Source organism: Neolamprologus multifasciatus, chromosome 7 (assembly GCF_963576455.1).
Source record: "Neolamprologus multifasciatus chromosome 7, fNeoMul1.2, whole genome shotgun sequence".
In the NCBI taxonomy this organism is placed as follows: domain Eukaryota; kingdom Metazoa; phylum Chordata; class Actinopteri; order Cichliformes; family Cichlidae; genus Neolamprologus; species Neolamprologus multifasciatus.
This window is the reverse complement of record NC_140445.1, coordinates 22,234,800-22,247,562: the sequence shown is the minus strand read 5'-3', so window position 1 is coordinate 22,247,562 and position 12,763 is coordinate 22,234,800. Positions and strand designations below refer to the sequence as shown.

Here is a 12,763-nt window from a genome sequence, read left to right as displayed (position 1 = left end):
AATACTCTAAACAAACCTTGCTGAGACACTGCAGCAAACGTGGAGGATTTGGTGAAAATTACTGACCCTTGCTGTCATTGTTTGTCAATACTGACTTTGATTTATTATTATTTTTTGCTTAACTGCGTGCGTTAAACAATCAGCATCTTTATAGCTTTAAGAAAAGGGAGGCGGAAAGACGTGCAATGAATAGCTCCAACTTTTCTATCGATTAATATTAATTCAAGCATCTGGAAATTGGATCATTTATGTGAGTTATAGTTAAGTTAAGTTAGGTTATAGACAGCGATACACATAAATAATTGTAAGATAATAAAGCAATTATTACACAGTTCAACATCACAAGGCGTCTGCTGTTATAAAACTTATTCTGAAATGAGAATATTTTCCTCTGCGTAATTTCTAGTCGCTTTTCCCCGTGTAACTTCACAGTCGACCAACATTTTTTTTCTGTCTTCTTCCCAGACTTTTTTTTCTTTTCTTTTTTTTCACTTTTTTTTCATGTGGGCTAATATACAGGCCGGCACTGCAATTTCGGAATCTGCCCTTGTATATGGCGGACGAAAATTTCCACAGGAGGAACCGCAACACAAACCCCCCTGTGCAAGGCAGAAACCGAGAGCTTGCACGGACCGACCAAAGCTCGGCAAATTCACGACTTATTACGCCATTACACTTTACTAAAATGTAACGCAGCGAATCGCGGAGGGGGGAGAAAAACGCGGAGGTGATTTTTTTTTTTTATCATTTTGAATTTCTCATAACTAATTCACAATTTTTTTTTTTGAGGAAGCAGTTGTGCAGTCACCTCTGGTCGGGGAGGGAAGATTTCTGGAGCGCCAGCCTGTTTCGCATGAGCTACATCGTTTTTGGAGGTATGTCAAACCGCTGTTTTCTATTTTTTTAATCCTCAGTTAATTCAGAAATGTAATTTTTTTTCTATTTTTTTTTTTAAATTTCAGTAGTGAGTGTTAAGTTTCGGCTCCCTCCACATTAGCAAACGATAGCTGCCTGGCATTAAACCGGGTGCAAGCTGTGAAGCCATCAGAAATAGACCTAATCTGTTGATGTTTTTTTTTTTTTCCTTTTCTTCCCCCTTTTTTGGGGGGGAGGACTAAATTTTAGCAATGAAGTTTCTGTTGAACTGCTGCTTAGCCGTGTGTACACCCAGTTCGCTCGCATATATGTGTACGCCACCCATGTTTAAAACACTGTTTATTCGGGTAGAGCGAAGGGGGGGAACCGGGCGATAGTGGCAACATGAAGGACGATGAGGGGAGGAACAATCTGAAACACAAAAACCTCCTGCAGCCATGTTTTGTGAATTTTTTCCTGCAAATTTGAGCAGAGCTTCAGAGTTGCTTCCCTGGCACTCGCTTAACGCCGGCGTTACTTTTGTGTCGCATTTGACGGCTCGCTGTTCGCCCTTAGATAATAAAGATAAAACGCCAAAGTGTCGTCATGTCAAAATACATTTCGACTTTTTTTAATTCCTATTTTTTGGAAGATGGGAGGAGGAGCGGGGTTGGAAACCGGGTGCTGTTGGCGCCACCTGTAGGCAGTCATTTTGAGAAATTAGAAATTGTAACGAGACTAGATGTGAGTGTTGTTTATTGAATTGTGTGTTAGTTTATCCAAACGGAGGCGAGCAATTACATGCTTTTGAAATCAACAGAAGGGATTAGTGTGTGATTGAGTCACATTAAGATGAAACGGGCAATGCGTTTAGTGTTTAATTTCTGCAAAATAGTCCTTTTTAAAGACTTTTTTTCTGATGTGCTGTCTTTTCTTGCATTCAAGTTGCCATTTAAGAAATTTTGCACATAAGTAGCCACCAACTCTACTTCTGCTCTTTCCTTTGGTTTATTTTTATTTGTGTTTTTTAGTTCCTTGCAAGTGTGATTTAATAATGAGGTACAATTTGTACTACTATTTCTAAAGACTAGAAATGTGTGAGTGAGGGGAAAAATAGCTATCCATAGTGAACTGAACAGCACTGGAAGAAGAAAAGAGCATGTCAGCATAATTTGAGGGCAGGAAAAACAATCACAACCAATGCCTCTACTGTTTATATTAATCCTGCAGACGCCAAACAGTTTCCCATCCTGCGTGGCTTGCTTTTTTTTTTTTCCTTTTAATGTAAGGGAAACTGCAGAGGCCATTTTGCTGTGGGTAATTTTAATGCTGACCTTCAAATCTGCATTCATTCGATTCAGCGAGCTGGCGGAAATTGTATGGGTGGTATGCAAAATCTGGGTGTAAATTCTGACCTTTTGCTGCAAAAGTCTAATCAACATGCAGGAGTTCCAGTTAAGGCACAGAATTGAAGAGGGGCAACCAGTGTCATGAGTTTAATAGGGTTGGATCGCTGTCTTTCTTCAATGATGCCAATGTTTTATTTGGAGAATACCTAAAGGACCAAGTAATAAGCTATAAAATACTCAAGAATAATGGTGCACTGTTGCAAAAAAGGGGAAAAATGATTTGAGGATTGTATTCTAGGAGTGTTCTCATTTTAAGGTAGGAGGAATGCAGGTCTGTCAGTACTTTTGATGAACAAAAGCTTCGTTTCATTGAGGCCGAATAGTTTGGATGGAGGGGTGAAACTTGTCTCTTCAGGCTCTGATGAACACAAGATGGTGAGGGATCATATCGCAGCCTGTGGGTTACAGGGTTTGAAGTATACTTGCTGCTCTGATTGTCATTAACTTGGTACAGAGGTTTCACTATCCATTCAAAGGGCAAGCAGTGCTACTCCGAGTCTCTCTTTGATGTCCATTTCTTTCCTTGCAGATGCGTTTAAAAAACCAAACAAAGCCACACGTCTATTTTTAAGAACACCTTATGTTCTCCTGTTTTCTTAGTGGCATGTTGAAAATGTCTGAAAATGGCTTCAGTTAAATTAGTCTCCAGGGAATGGCTTTTCAGGGGTTGGAGTGCTGCATTAAAAAAATTCTGTGCATTCTGCACATATTTTTCCTGCCTCTTCCTTTGTAAAAATGAACCTTATTGGTTTCATGAATAATGCATAGGGATGTTCAATTGCTGCAGCAATGAAAATTAGGCCTGTTTACGTGCAGTGGTTATATACACAGAAGCTCTCTCTCGCTCTCTTTTTTTCTTCCTTCCTTGACCATTTCTGAAGGTAGAGCCGAGTCTGAGTAGCTTTTCTCAAAATACAAATTTTCAGCACAGCAAATCTCATTTCTTTGAGTGAAAAGGGGAGGGGTGAAACTCTGGTGGGTTTAATGAATCCATAAATCACAATAGTGCCAGGTTTGCTGCGCCTGCGTCAGTGTGCAGTGTAATTTTGATTTTCATCAAAAATTTAATCTGCCAGCCTACAAGGGTTTAGCAGCAGTCCGGATGCAGCCCTGAATTTCTAATTTTAGGGGCCTGATCTTTCAGGATTTATTTTTGTATAATTCAAGTCTGCTTTTCAATATCTCATGTTATTAAATTTTAATTCGTGGCATTAACATATAGATTGAAAAGGTTTTTATGTTTTTTTTTTCTTTCTTTAGTGTATGCTGATGGAATTTTACTAGACGACACAGTTTCTTTTTCCAGAGCATCCTGTGTGTGTATGTGTAAGAGAGGGGGGGGGGGGGGGGGAGTTATCCATTTCTCTGCATTATTGCTTTTTCAAAACATTGGTCATACACCATCTTGGAAGACATTTATTACAGAGGACAGAAAACTCTGCTTTTGATTAAAGAATCGAGGGAAGCAAAGCCTTTAGTGTGAAACAGATTTTTGGTCAACCCTTGCTCTTGGTCACTGAGTCTACTCTGGATAATACAAACATGGCAGTCAAAGCAGTGATTGAAGTGACCCCCCTCCCCTCCTCCCCACCCTCCATTCCCCATTTTAGCTGATTCCTATTTTTAATCCCTCCAGAGTGGAAACATTTTCATAGGCCTTAAACAAATTTGTATTTTATATTTGGAATCTCTCTTCCAGTCTGCTTAACATGCAGAGCAGAATGATTTTTGCCAAAAAAAAGGCAAGGTATATTTCAAGGAAAATCTCCCCAGTTTTGAAGCACAAGATTTGTTTGCTTTAACCAAGCACAGTGATTGATTTGCTACATTGCTGTGCAGAGGCAGATACTGTACTGCCCAAATATAGGCCAATTATTTTAAGTACCTCATCTAAGTAGTGAATTCTGAACAGAGGTATGTCCTAGAGATGTTTTCCTTCTGTGCCTAACCTTGTTTTTTGTAGCCCTAGATGAATGTAGTATGGTTAATCTCTATTCATTGACATTTTAAAAAGAAATCTCAGGCAAATCACAATGCTAAAGCTAGTTTAATAAATTAACATAAATCACAAAACAGTGCATCCATTTTTACTTAACCTGTCTGTTGGACCAGTGCTTTAGTTTTATTTTTTATTTTTTGACATCCAGATGGCTTTTTGATCATTTCTGCAACTGATCTATTTGCCTTTCAGTTCAGTTGGTTTAGTTGGTGCTTTGTCTGTGTGAAACTACAACGAAATGTGCATCTGGTTTAGATTTTGTCCTGCCCATGTAGGTTACAGTATATCAGAAGCCTCAGATGATGAAACTCAGAAACATAAGGCCAGATGGCTAATTTTGCATATTGACTTTTAATTAGAAGAAAACATGCCACAACAGGCATTTTATATATTCAGGGTTTGCATTAAAAATGCTGCACAGAAATATTACATGCATGACTGAGGGATTGATCTAATAATAGATGTTTACTTGCCATCGATTCATTTGATTGCAGATGACAAAAGTCGGTTACATTTAATTTCACAATCTTTATTTTAGCTGACCACATCTTAATTTCCACCACAGCAGGGTAAACCAATCTCAGTCAAGAAGCAGTCATTATCAGTCAGTATTCAACTCAATAAAGAAAAAAAAATGACACTTTTGTTATAAAATTAAAAATGATGTCAATCAGCAAGACTTGATTTTTGTTGTTGTTAGCCGTTAATTTACTTTGAACAAACTGTGCCAACAGACTTCCCTTGAAAGTGTGTTTTCTACAAGTCCCTGACAATAAAGCTACAAATGCAGCCATCTTAGCTGGTTGTAATGGCATTAGTTTTTAGATACACTCATGTAGGTATCAAGCTTAGGGGTTATGGGGCTCCTAAAAGCCGCCTAACTCAATCTACAAAGTAATTAGTTAGGGATGTATCCAGTTAGTTTACTAGATGATAAACATGGCTCCCCTCTCTAGTAAGCAACAGAAATAGTATCTGGTTGAACTAATAACAATTAAGATTTTATTAAATGCCAGTTAACTATTAGCTCTATGATGTTATGCAGCCACCCACTGTTAGAAAGGCCTGCAGCTGTAAATACATAACCAATGTTTGGATAGTATGTGAACTTGTACATTAACTTGTGCTTAATTTTGACTATTTTGGGAGTTTTTTTCTGTCTCTTTGGATAGACGAATCAACAATTCCATTCATATAATGAATTTAGTAGTTTTCAAACCTCTTCATCTGTTGCGTATTTGATTGTGTTGTAAAATGAATTTTAATAAGTTAAATGATTTATAAAAAGAAGCTAAACTGAAATATTTCTGAGAAGAAATCATAGCGTTATGTCAGTAGCCTGTCTGGCAGCATTTAGTTTTCTTCACTGCGTCTCTCCATTTTCACACAGTCGGAGGAGAGAAGTCTATGTGAATCTGGCCTTTGATAGGGTTACTTGAAAGAGACCTATTCTGAACTCATCCAAGAGTTTGAATTTCTTTCCCAGCATTTATTTTTGTGCTCACCAGAATCATTTAGTTTTTAGGTTTTCTGTCCGTCTCACTCTTGTGGACACACAATCTTGAGGAACAGTTTCTTCAAACTGGGCAGAAACAGTCACTTGAACTAAAGGATGACTTGATGAAATTTTGGTAGCCTGAGGTCAAGGTTACTTTCGTGTCACATCCATTCCATTCTCGTGAATAGACAATAGAAATAATGCCTAAAAGGAATTTCATTTCATCTGGTCCAAATGCCTACTTGGACTCAAGGAATGACTGGTTTACAATTTAATGGCCAAAAAAGATCAGTATCACTGATCTTAGAACAGAAGTGAAGAATTCATACATTAGCGCTGACAAAATTTCACATTAATGCCTAATGCGATAAAATAATGAGATAAATCTTTATATCTAAAAGGTCAGTTGTCAAGTCTGGACATGGTTGGAAAACACACTTTGACTTGTTGTCAGAGGGATACAACCACCAGGCAGTAATTGTAGCTTCCTCTCGTGCTTCTTTTAAATGCCATTTGGCAAACTGGGCTGTCATAGACCATTTTATTTCTGGGTGGCTTTACCTCACCGTATAGCTGTGATTGATGTGCTGCTGACATGGTCGTCCTTCCTGAAGGTTATCCCATCTTTGCAGATGATGTTTGAAGCTGTGTAAAAATGACCTTTTCTAGCTATCACTTTGACTGGTCTTCAGCTTCAGCAGGAGTCCTTGTGATTCTCCACATCTTCCATTTCAGATGCTACTGTAACTCTACTGTACTGTTTTCTGGACTTTGTGGATTTGAAGGCTTGGTTTTTGTCCTGATAGTGTAAAATGTGGGACCTTCATGTTAAAAGGGTATTTTTCCTCTCCACTGTGGCCAAGCACATGGTGAAAGGCAGTTGATGTTAAATACATATGTTGTGACTTGGAAGAATATAAACTGAACAGAAAATAAATTCTGTCACCATCATTTGTGTAGGTTTTAACTTTATTCAGCCAATGAAGTTTTTCAAAGAAAGGCTAAACATTTTTCTCTTATTACTTATAATAAAGAACTTATTTCCCTTTAAAGACAAATTCATTAAATAATTGCCAGAAAATTATATTTCTTTGAAAATGGAGTGTTTGTTGAACCTTCTGGCATATATTTGTTACATTAATTAAATATTAATTTGCATATATGAGTGTCATATTTGCATTTTGTTTTTCCAATTTATTGCATAAAGATGCGTTGTGCAATTTATTTTGATTTTTCCAAGGGAAAGACACTGTACTGATGATGTAGGAAGTTCAAAAGCTCATGTATCAAATGTGATGCCAACAGTACAGCAGGGAAGATACAAGACAGCTAAATACCCAGTGCCCTGTCATTAGCATCCCTGCAATCTGCCCACCGACAAAACAGCATGTCAGGGAAATAAACTTATAGTTAACAAAAATATAGACGTTAGTGTCATGCTTCTGTGGCTTAAGAAGCTACTATTGTGCCCTCAATGTAAGTAATTGTCCTGACTTTCCACTGGTCCCTGACATCCACTTGCTAAAAATATTTTAGTTACTGCCCATTTCAAATTTCCATGCAATGTAAAGGGCGATTGCTTTGATTTGGTCATACCATAGCATGTCCTTTTTTTCTTTCTGACCTCTTCCTCTGTGCTTTTCTAGTATGCTATGGATCATTATCCTCTTTTTAGGTTCACTTCTGTTTCATCTTTAACCCTTGCACAGATGGCCTCACTTTTCTTTTAAGGTGTAGTCCATACTTGAATTAATGACTGCATGTTGCCCTGTCCCAAAACAGGAAAGCATTTCCAAACCATAATATTTTCACTATTATGCTGTACAGTCGCTATACGGTTCGTCTCCTGAAGAACCAGCTGTTTTTTGTCTGTCCCAAACATGTTTCGTGTTATTGTAAAACTGTGTGTGATTCGTCTGTCTGTACATTACTTCTAAACAAATCATCCTTCCTAATAATCCGTAGGTTTCCCACCAAAGCTGCTCTGATTTCTGTGCTTTCGATGCATAGATTTTACCCAGACCTCTGAAGGTGTTCTGTAGAACAGCAGATCTTATTTCCTCTATTTGTTAGTTGGGTTTTCCATAGATTAGCATACATCACATTTCACTTTGAGAGTCAGTCCCTTTGAGATCTGGGAACTTTGGGTCAAAGTCAAAAACCACCACTCTTTGTCATCCTAGAATAGTTCCTGGACGTGTTTTGCTGTGTGAGAACGATCATGGTCATGATAAGCGAGGCTTGAGCAATTAGGCTGTTCTGAATTTAGACGGTATGTGTCAAAGTAACATTGACATGACACTACCTCTTCTGGTTTACCTTCTTCCTGTAGTTCCTCAGATTAATGTCACTCAAACACCAAAATGTCAAAATGGTGAAAATGTAATTCGTCTGATTCGGCCACCTTCTTTCAATGCTCTGGGGAACAGTTCTGGGAATCACATGCCTCTTCTAGGTGCTTTTTGTGGTTCACATGATGTCTCCTGACTGCTCTTTAGCTATGCAGTCCTATATGCAACACCTTCTGAAACCTTTGAGACAGAACAATATTTTTAGCAGCTTCTGCTGTTGTATCTCATATTTTGAATAAAACTACAGTGGTCAGCCATTTTAGAAGTTCACACACAGCTTGGCTCTTCTGAATGTTCTGAGTTTCTTATGCTTGTAGAATTAATATAGACATTAATATATGTGCTGATGGACTGAATACATTTTACTGGCCAGTCTTGGAAAAATTTGAGTTGTTTGAAGTTTCTCACAGAGGCATTAGTAAATTAAATCCTTTGGCAGATTTGAATGCACCCACAAATTTGCTTTGTATAAATGCCTTAGAAAGCTCTGTAGCTCTTGACATCACACCACACGGTTCACTAACAAAGAGGACCACCAGACTTTGGAAGGTCCCATTGTGACTTCCTCTACACATTGACTTTCATGTGGCTCTTGGTTTTTGTTGTTTATTGCCACAGTCCCTTTAGCAGTTGGGAGTGTTGTCAAATAAATTCCTTTCATATAGTGTGTCCACAGCTGTTTTTTGAAAGCTTTCATTTTTTGATGGGATGACACGACATACTTAAGTAGCAAAGATAACACCAGATCCCATAAGGTCAGCCCTTCGGCTTCCTATAGAGGTTCTAATAATTTGCTGTGAGTCACCAGCTCTAATGACCTGGCTTGTTAGATCACGTCCTTGTTTTATATACAGTCTGTGTACAGTATAGACAAGAACTTGCAAACACAGAAATTGTTCTTTTCAATGCTGCTAGTCTGTACCGATAGGCATATATCATTTTTTTTAAACTCTTGCTTATTGTGAATTAATGTATTTTTGGTGTAGACTTTTGAATTTTAACATACAGAATAAATTAATGAAGTGGTAAATTAACCAGTATTTAGTCTACAAATGCTCTATATATGGTCTACACTTGGCTAATGTGCGTTTTGCTGCTGATTTTGTGCACGGCATTACATGGCTTTACTTTCTGTGTCAGTGGGTGCTCCTGTCGTCGTGGGGGCGTTCCTACTGCTGTCTATTGTAGGTAACATATTAACTGTACTGTAGATCAGAGCCTTATACAGCCCCACTTTACAAGAAACTGAACTATTCCCAACTGAGGGAAAGCAATCTTCCCAGTTTAATAGTAAGACTTGGAAAAATCTGAAAGAAATGCGTAAAATGGGTTTACTACGATTCCTGAAAGTTGCAGAACCTCACCCCTGACAAAAATGAAAACTTTAACCATAACATAATAAAATGATCTTTGTTGTTGACCTGTATTTTCGGCCCCTAACAAGTATTTAAATAGTTAAATCAAAAAGCTATATTTAAGTTTGTTATACAAATACAGCTTGTTTTGTATAAGGATTGTAGGATATCGATAGAACAAGTAAGCTCAAGGGTAATCTTATAGTTTGATAATGGGACTGATTATTTACTCATTTATTAATTAAATGATGGTTGATGGTTTACTATCTGAACTGCAAACCTGAACTGTTTTCTTGCCAGTTCATAGGACTGTTTGCTGAAGCTTGTCAGTAGTGTGTCATTTCCAGAGAAAGGTGTATTTCATCTATGAAAAGGCTTGTTGTTGCTGCATCGGTGTGCTATTATTAGAAGACCAATTTTCCCTCTTTCCATAATATCACTCATCCTGGCATAACTCTGTTTTGCTTGGTTGCATTTGGAGCACATTCTCTTGACAAGGCCTTTTATGGTGATGTGCTGAAGTGGCAAGTTGTGCAATTTAGATATTTTTGAAATTAGAGCATTTCAGTGCCACAAGGCTGCAGAATTTATGCCTTCAAAGGTCACTTATGATCAGTTAAGCCACTTTGTGTTAAAATGGACTGTGTTTTCCATTCTTAAAATTTCACTGCCACTGAAATATCTGTAATGTCTCCTATACCCTGGAGTTAATGCAGCTCTTGACTGTTTTTAGAAGATGAGTGGTTTTCATAATTTGGGTCTTTTTTCGAGTTGTGTATTTGCCAAATGTAATTTATTTTGGGCAGATTTTTCTTCTACGCTTAATCAAATAAAATCTGACATCCAGTCAGCTTTTGTTTTATATTGAGTATGTTGCCATGGTTTCTTTAAAACAACACATTTAAGCTGAACCTGGCTGAGCTGGTGCCACGCTTTGATACTATATATTGGGCTTAAGGTCATACCACAATAAGGCGTGTATATTCCTTTGGGGCAGTAAATTCTTTGTCTCTCTGTTTCTGTTCCTCATACAGGAAAACAGGCTCAGAGGAGGTGGAGTCATGAGTGCACAAGAGTCACCCAATCCTGGAAAGGAGCAGGCAGAGGGTGGGAGCGCAGCCACAGATGCCCCAGCGAAGAAGACTACTAGTTCACCACCTGTCACCGTAAAGAAGGAGCCTGGGACGTCAGAGACGAGCAACGGGAAAGTCAGTGATCCCAATCCTGCTGAGATCTGTGTTGTCATTGGAGGAAATGGGGGAGCAAGTGGCGGTGGATCCCGTCGAGCTCAGTCCGAGGGTATGTTTGCCCTTGGTACTCCTCCTCCAACGAAGAGCACAGACTCGTGCATAGGTGTGTGAATGTACATATGGACATGTCTGTGCATTTGGTGACAGCAGTCATATCTGGTGTCTCATGACCCTGACGTTACTTCGTGGCTGTTGAAAACAGCAAAAAATGACATTTGAAAAAAAAAAAAAAATCATCATCTGTCTCACATTTTATAAACTCTTTACCGGTTAATCAAGGTTATTCACGAATGGCCCCTAAGAAAACATTGACTGGTGTTGTAGATGTTCATATAAGTAAGTCAAATTTCTTTGACCTCCATATATTGAGGTGGTAAAGGTAGATAGTGCCATAACTGCTCTGATAACACCACTTTAAATGCATACCTATTGTACAAGGGAAGTACAACAGCTATACATGTACAAGGGAAATTCTAAAAGACAACAAAAAGAGGTAGTCTGAGTTTTGTTTAGGTTTGCCTTTCATTCTTTTGTAAACTTTTGTAAACTGGAAATAGTCACATGATGATTGATGGTTGTGATTATTAGTCTTACAACAACTGGCAAATGTTTTGGAAGAATATTACGGATTTCAAAATAAGACGTTAGAATTCAGTGACACAAACTAGAGATGTATAAATTCACTTTTGAGTTAAAGTTTTTTTTTCTCTCTTCATTCTGATGTTTTTGTGTATTCTTGCTAACAGACAAATGGCACTGAAAATAAATCTCCACCTTTAGCCGAGGGATAAAATGCATGGTTAGTTGGCATGTACAGATGTTGTGACTGTCAAACATTTAATTGAAACATAATCACACTTTCAGGGTGCACCTGAGCATGATGGAGCATTTTGATAAAGCAAATAAATGGGTAGAAATTAAAGATGGCCAGTTTAAATGTATCCTCCTTCACTTTAAATGCACCCTTCTTCGCTAGCCCTAATATCAGTCTTTGCTGAAATTTGTATTCCTATATAGGCAGCAGAAGGAGGTAAAAGACCACACTAAATGTCATGTATGCTAAATCTAAATTCAGAGAATGTTAAAATTTGTTTGGAGTTTTAGGGTAATATTCAAGAAGGAAAAAAGGAGGCAAAAGAAAATATTAGGTGGTGGAGAAGACTACCATACATTAGACCTCAGTCACACAGGCCATCCTGTCAGGAACTCCCTCGCAACTTGTGGTTGCTAGGGAAAATGTATATTTGTACTTTTTGAAATGTATTTGTTACAGTTTGTTACAGTTATAAGGCACAATTTGTACTTGAGAGGTGGACATTCTGTTTCTGGTTTGCGTCGTGCTTTTCACAGTTTCATAACAAGTCCACGAGTAGTTGGCACGTTTATGCAAGTAAGTCATTGTTTTCCATGGCCACTCCCATGCAACCCCAATAATCTGCTAGCGACCAATTGCTAGGTTTTCGGTGCAGCACCATGTACTACTCTGTGGCCAATTTTATCTAGAGACTGCCTGCAAAACTCTAGCAACCACTTGCCAGGTGTTTTGGGACTTCCCAACCACCTACCAGTCTCTAGACCTGTGGAACTAGAGGCTTATGTACTTGCTGATTAGTCTACCAGTGGTGGGCAGAGGGGTCCCGAACTGGTCACTGTGTTTGTGTAACTACAGAGTTACGTAGAATTACAAGAAAAAGATTTCCACATTGATTACTTATAAAATTTGATCCGATCTTTATTTAAATCAGTTATTAGACAAGACAATCTGACTAAACACGTAACACACACAGTTGTATTTTCATATGTGTTTATTAAACACATTGGTGATCATTCACAAGCTGGAAATGAATGAATTTAGTAACTCATATAACCTCCTTTAGTTGCTGGTGCTTATCAGAGTTGCAGAGTTCAGAGGGTTTTTGGACAGTCTGCCTTGCAAAATGGTTTCACTACATCGGTATTTCTGAAATGCCCTAATGGAACTGTCCTCTACAGGTCATCCCATAAATCAAGGTCAGGACTTTGGACTAGCCAAGTCATTTTTGTCCA

General features: G+C 38.2%; 1 protein-coding gene across 4 annotated transcripts in view; it reads left to right on the top strand.

The window, feature by feature from the left end:
- The first annotated feature begins 475 nt into the window (after nt 1–475).
- znf618 (zinc finger protein 618) overlaps nt 476–12,763 on the top strand; it is a 43,470-nt gene continuing 31,182 nt past the window's right edge. Inside the window, exons 1-3 of one of the 4 annotated variants that reach the window (XM_085166924.1) lie at nt 476–687; nt 794–875; nt 10,502–10,820. In XM_085166924.1, coding sequence (XP_085023050.1) covers nt 10,529–10,820 — 292 coding nt within the window. In that variant the 5' untranslated portion in view covers nt 476–687; nt 794–875; nt 10,502–10,528. Of the gene's footprint in view, nt 876–10,501; nt 10,821–12,763 lie in introns of all 4 variants that reach the window. The other 3 variants (XM_085166925.1, XM_085166926.1, XM_085166927.1) reach the window with 3 other exon arrangements.